The sequence below is a fragment of the Limulus polyphemus genome, unplaced genomic scaffold (genome assembly GCF_000517525.1).
Source record: "Limulus polyphemus unplaced genomic scaffold, Limulus_polyphemus-2.1.2 Scaffold3170, whole genome shotgun sequence".
NCBI lineage: Eukaryota > Metazoa > Arthropoda > Merostomata > Xiphosura > Limulidae > Limulus > Limulus polyphemus.
This window is the reverse complement of record NW_013668780.1, coordinates 121,723-128,774: the sequence shown is the minus strand read 5'-3', so window position 1 is coordinate 128,774 and position 7,052 is coordinate 121,723. Positions and strand designations below refer to the sequence as shown.

At 31.5% G+C, this 7,052-nt stretch overlaps 1 protein-coding gene across 1 annotated transcript in view; it reads right to left on the bottom strand.

The window, feature by feature from the left end:
* The window catches only part of LOC106468806 (polyadenylate-binding protein-interacting protein 1-like), a 15,759-nt gene extending 11,802 nt beyond the window's left edge, over positions 1-3,957 (bottom strand). The window contains exons 1-2 of the mRNA XM_013929244.2: positions 3,512-3,957; positions 1,397-1,515 (exon numbers count right to left, since the gene is read on the bottom strand). Coding sequence (XP_013784698.1) covers positions 1,397-1,515; positions 3,512-3,830 — 438 coding nt within the window. The 5' untranslated portion in view covers positions 3,831-3,957. The remainder of the gene's footprint in view (positions 1-1,396; positions 1,516-3,511) is intronic.
* Between the last annotated feature and the right edge of the window lie 3,095 nt (positions 3,958-7,052).

The window sequence follows — 7,052 nt, the reverse complement described above, 5'->3', positions numbered from 1 at the left end:
ATGTATATTAACTGAAATGTAACTATTTTACAGGTCACTTTCTAAAGGTCAGTTTTATATTCTTTAATATGTTAACATGAGTGCATGTGAGCCATGTCATTGCAACTTCTTTAATGTTAGCCAGGCACAGCTGAAAGGTCAATATAATAAAAATATATAAATGTATAATGTTATGAAATTTAAGCTATTTACACTAAACAGTTGTGTTTTTGTATTATAATTTGTAGTCATTCTTAGAACAAAAAAACCACAATTTATATTTCCTAATTTTTTTATGGTGGTCACAAGGTTGGTCAAATCTGCCCAACCAGTACAGACATACAGTAGTGAAAATAACAAATAAAATACAAAGTTTTTTCTAAAAAAACATTTGATAATTATCTGGAGGTTATAAAGATTTTGCATGTGAAATTTGAAAATGTTCTGATTTATAAAAGTATTTTTAATCTTAAAATCAAAACTACTTTGCATGTTGGATAGTCAACATTCTGAAAGAAAAAATTTCATGAGAAAAATCTTTAATTAAAATAACTTAATACTTATGATATTTTTGTATATGAAAGCCTTATAATGTTTACTAATAACCTGCAAAATTTTGTAAAGATACACAATAAATTATCAAAAATCATAGTATAATTACTCTCACGGTTACGAGCTGGGTGGATCACATCCAGCCCATAATGGTAGGGTTAACAGTCACTATCCCAAGCAGGTTCAAACAATCCTTTTTTTAAGATAAAATTGGTGATTAAGTAAACATCAAACCAGAATAACACTAATAGATTAGAAAATAAATATGGACTTTCAACTATAACAAAATATTACATGAGAGTATTATTACCACTCATGTTGATTAATTAAACATACGACTTGGAGGAACGGGCAAGTTTAATTACACTGGTGCTCTATTTTTAGGATTAGTGTTTGTTTGTTAAGCATAAAGCTACTTAATGAGCAATCTGCAAGCAGTGAAATATTGAGCCATTGGGGATAATTATTATTGTTTTGTATATTTCATGTTTCATACTTATTCTACCATAACATTTCTCTTAAGCCTTATATTGTAAACAGTACATTTTACGGTGGCAATGCAGCTCCTACACGTGCTTCACCACAATCTGCTACAATACATGGAAGGAGCTGCTACGTATAATATTTTGGTAATGTACATTTCTTTGATGCATGATTACTATTCAAACAATGTCAAATGGTTTCTTTTAGCAAGAGAGAAAAAGAATCTGAATACTGCCTAACAAACCTTCTTATTTTCAGAACTATCTTTGAATTCACGGCTCTATAGCATAAGCTACTCCATTTTCTACTCCTAACTATATACAGAAACCTTTACATTGATACAAAATTTAAAGCTAGAAAAACGTATTAAAAATAGAATTACCTGATACTCAGGATATGGTACGAAAGATTGTTTCAGAGAGTTTCTTGGGACAAATTCTCGTGCAAATGGTGAAAGACTTGAATTTGTTGCTTTTACAAGAGAGATTGGTGGTGCATTACCTAAAATACATAAGCTTTATGTGTAATTATGCCAAATATTTAAAAAGATACATTAGTTTAAAGATTACAATCATAAAATGAAAGACATTCTTTCCCGCAGAATCTACAGTGGAATGTTTCTTTAGTGTAGATTTATGGCTTATCATCATAAATTCATCAAAACATTCTACCACAAGTTCATCATGCCTGTATTAATGACTAGAGATAAATTTTAAATTACCATGTAAATTTCTTCTGATCTTTAGAGAAAACATGTGAATTTACTAAGTACAAGTTTTCTGCAAAAGGATGGGGAATTAAGAAATGATACCGAGGTCAAACGTGTACAGCTTTTACCTGTCTCTTTTAATATGAACCATCTATTATAATAAAGCTTTTCTTAAACTTTTTATGTTTTCTATTAGACATAAAATATGGATACAGAGCAAGGGAGTTTATGATTCAGATTTAAGAAGTTGGCTGTGGGACCTCAGAAATTTTAGACTGATATAATAGACATTTAAAAATTATTTATTGTAACAAACCTAAACCTCGGGAAACCTAGCTGCAAGCTTACTCTTCAATAAAATAAATTATCTCTTATGAGTTAAAAATGTACCAGAATAGTCTGTATTATTGAACATAAGAAAAAAGCAAAGTAAGAGAAGGTCAACTGACCCATTAAGGTCACCCCTTGAATCCACAAAACCAGTTGTAATTATCTTAACAATTTCAAAATAACTCAAACTACCAGAAAACACCACAACTTCAGAACTCTAATCTGTTAGTGTTTTTTAGGATGTTATCTAGATGATGGAAAGGGTAGGAACAGTATACTTAGATTTTTAAAATGTTGTTCATAAGGAACCAAGTTAGTTAAAGCCACTGCAAACAGGAAAGAAAAATTTATCAAACATCCCATGGAAACAATTAATTTATCATTTCCATTAAAGTCACAGGGGAAAAACAAAACATACTTGCAGCCTTAATAGATGGAGAGCCATTATTATTTAGCTGGAGCCCACAAGGACCCCATGCAAATACTTCAGTGTTAAAATCTATTACAGAATCAGTAGACTTATTATCTTTGTTTTTTCAAATTAACTCAAACATAAATCCTTTTTCTAAAAGGTGTTAAAAATGAGCTTTTTTTTTTTATGAGATCCTAGTTGTAATGCAAAGCTCTTTTACAGTACATTCTTTTTCAGCTTGCTTGATTGAATTTGAAGTAATATAGCAAATATTGTTAACATTTTTCTCATTCAGTTTAGCCACCCAATCTTACCCTTTCAAATTCCTTGCAGTCAGCTTTCATAAATTCAGTGACATGATTCTCATTAATTCTTCAACTGGTTTCAATAAGAACACCAAATAATGTTATAACTGCTCTTCTATGTAAACCTTCTAACCACATTCTTCTTAGTACTAAGAACAAGATCTAAATTAAATTCTCTAAGTCTTTTACAATTTGAGTGGGAAAATCTTCCACAGCCTCAAGAAATTCTTCAGCACCATATAACAAGCTTAATCCAGTCTATTTCCCAAAAATAAGTTTTCAATAATATTAATCTTATTCAGTTTGTAACACAACTAATTTATTTATAATGTTTAAGATATCCTTAATAAACTAATTTGTCAATACTTTAAAAACGTGCTGAAGCATTTTTCACACTTTTCTGCAAAATGTCACTCAGATCCTGTTTTGAAACAATAAATCTTTATACTTATAAATGAGATGGGTTTTACGAAATGAAGAACTAAGTTTTAATCACAGTATTTTTTATATTTTTGTTACAGAATTATTTTTGAACAAAAAAAAGGCCAGTGGCTTAAAGTTAAAAAGTAAATTTCCTGATCATTAATTGCATTGTCTAAAAGAAGATTTTAAATATTTATTAAATAGGTCTACTGTTATTACTAGTAATATTAGTAAGTTCTTATTAACATTAAATTTAACAGTTAAGCAAGATCACTGTTAGTGTTACTTAGTCTTAGACATGACTCAGGCTAGTCTTACTCGTATTAAAGTCGCCAGAAGAAGCACTTTGAAAACTGTTTATCCCAGTTATATCGATGTTAGGCATAACAGCAGGTGGATGTACAGCATTTTGAGAAACTGTAATGTTAGAACCACTGTCAATGACATTTCCAAGTGTACTAGAAGAATTGGAAGAGACCACTTTTTCGGGCACTGACGACTGCAAAACGTTAGGCCTAGCGTTAGGTTTATCAGAAGATTCTACACCAACATCAATAAAGGGTCGGCGAAGATCCTCCCTTTCTTTAGGAAAAAGTCGTCCTCTCCCTCTCATAGGTGAATCACCACCACCCTCCATGTGGGATACTTCTGTCTATATTAAATTATTTCTGTGATACCAAAAATCGGACAAAATTAAATAACCATTAATAATAACTGTCCACCATAGTAACACCTCACCTTAGCAGTAGTCTCGTATTTCTCGTCTCTGCGAGATCTTTTTCATGTGTGATTTTTTGTTTTGCTTCTGAACATAAAGAATGTTATCGTTAGGTTTCGCACAATTTGTAACAAACAATTTACAGACAGTAGCAAAGAAAAGAGGTAAATATTAAACAAACGTTATTATAATTACTGAAAATTTCGTTACCCATTATTAACTTAAGAAAACTGAAATAAGATTTACAAGGAATAACCCATAATTTTGCAAAAAATATATATACACTTTTTATTTTTTCTTCACTCAGTTTTCATAAGAATACAGCCTCCCATTGGTTCAGCGGCAAGTCTGTCGGCTCACACTCATGATAATAATTTAATAAATATGTTAAGTAAAATACAAGAGTGATAGCTTTTTCATCAGAATTATTTTTTATTTAGTTCACAAGCTTTCGTTCATAGTTTCAGCAACCTTCAACGTGTTTTTAAGTCTACGAACTAACTGCTAGTCATAAATAAAAATATTTGAACTCTTGGAAATGTAAATCATAACGTGACATATGGACAACAAGGGACCATTTGGTCCTTCATGGCAAAAGTAAACACTTAAAACCAATCTTTACTTTTCAAGAAATCGTCAATTTCCGTCTTAAACTATTGTCAAGTGCTGGCATTCACTACTGCTGACGGCAACTCATTACATATTTCAGTATAAAAATAAAACTGTTTTATGTAAAGCCTAGATGGTCTTTTTCAAATCTTAAGTTTGTGTTCTCTCTTCTATTCCTATTGTCTTCAGAATACAGTATAAAGACGTCAGAGGCCTTTATCCCCTGGATAATCTTGTAACCTTCAATAAGATCATCTCATACCGTCCTATTCGCAATAACTCTTCCACACTTAGGTAATAATCTCAGTAGCTCTCCTCTGAATCATCTTTAACAAGTCAATATCATTTCTTAGACAAAACTATATATAGTATTCCCAGTGAGGTCTAATTAGTTATTTGTACAAAGATAAAATATTAATTAAAATCCTATTGGCTTCACTACGAGCAAAAGAGAAAAGCTTCAATGTTTGGGGTGACTTATTTCACCTCTGACATATTTAAAAATCCTTGCTATTTGTTCCGACATTATTCGCCAACTGTTTCTCATAAACCCTTTTAGAGTTCCTAACTTCTTTTTTAACCAAATCTCCAACCTTCGTATGGTTCTGTAAATCTTTCGTCGTATCTGTAAATGTTATTTTAATAAAGCTTATGACATTTATTTTTAAATAGAACAATAAATGGACAGTTTTTAACATAAACATTTACATGAAAAAGCTTCAACACAAGAAGCTTTTCTGACTGACAATTTCCAATATCCTTCATCCCTACTTTCACAACAAAAAGAGAATATTCCTGAACTGTCAATGTCCCCTGTACTTTAGACTTAGTACCCTCCCAGCTATATAATCTTCTTGATCGCCCGATTTCTCATTGCATGTAGCCAAAGGTTCAAATATATTAGGGACTGGTATACCTGAATGCTAACAAGACCTGCCTCTATAGTTCTAACGTGTTTTGTTTTGTTTTTTTCCATTGTGCACCCTTACAAATTACCTGGGTAAAATTCATTACATAACTAAGTGGGAAAAGTAAGATGATATACGTCAGAGAAAATTATCGTGTTTACTGATGACATCCAAAATTACACTATTTTGGCCTTTGAGGCCTATGCGTATGAGACCCAAAGTCGTCGCTAGGGAGAGGGGGAGTTGGTATGTAACCAAACTCTTTTTTAGAACCACAAATAAATTAACTTTCAATCAAAGCAAGCTACGTGCTTAAAGTGAAACTAGAATCAGTATGGAAATCTGTATAGCTGTTTCTACTTATACAGATTAAAACACATTGTTTCATCAGTTCGGTACCCTTCGTATTAACGATATTTTTGGCCATAATCCCAATAATATCTCATAAGGTTAGGCCAGTTAGACCTAAATAAGTATATTAAGCTAACGATGCAAAACAGTTTTTACAATAAACTTATAATAATAAAGAATAAACCAAGATAAAAAGTAATGACATACAATATCAATATAAATATAATAGTACTGTCTGTTGTATTCTGATAAAAGAGTAGCCCAAGAGTTGGCGGTGGGTGGTGATGACTAGCTGCCTTCCCTCTAGTCTTACACTGATAAATTACAGACAGCTAGCGTATCATTGCCACTTGAAATAAGTGATAATATGTATCTAAAAATTTACTTTTTAAAATTTTGATTACTTTTTAAAACATTCAATCAATGAATTTATATTAACAGTTGCTAAATGTAACCTTTTTTTTTTACAATTTTGTTTCATTTGGCAAAAAATATTTTACTTGTAATTTTTATAAATCAAAAATTAATGAGTTCTCCAAATACAAAAAAGTCCAAAATCTACATATACTTTTCTATGACGAAAAAATTACGATGCATCATAACTTAACGAAACAAAAAGAAATTGAGGCTCGAGATTCCAAGGGTCGGCAATTGTTGTATGCAAAGGGATTAGTATATGTTTACAACCTTTTTACATCCGGTGTACAAGGAGGCCATGGCCAGAATATATACTTTACTCAAGATGTATTCTAAACTACTTATGGAAGGGTGAAATTAACAGTTGTTTCACAATATTATAAAAACATTACCAGTAGCAAATAAAAGTTTGGAGACAGCTTGACTGGGTAATGAAGAAAACTTTATTATAGATGTACGACGTTTCGACAAGATTATGTCATCCTTAGGTGGAGTCCTCGTCATCAAACCCTAGTAGCATTTTTGTGATTTATCTTTTACCTATATTGTTTTATACTTCAACAAAAAAGGTTCAGAATCTGTTTGATTAGTGAATTTAAAACTACAAGTATGGTTAAAAAGTTATAAAAGAAGCCCTCCTAATATCTGAATTATTTCTTATCGTATTCAGTGATATCCATTAAATAATTAGTTAACTTCGTCAGTCCTATAATGAAAGCACTGACGAAAAAGCCCCCAGTGACACAGCAGCATGTCTGCGGATTTACAAAGCTAGAAACCGGGTTTCGATACCCGTGATGGGCAGAGCACAGATAGCCTTTTGTGTAGCTTCGTGCTCAACTTCAAACAAACTGGT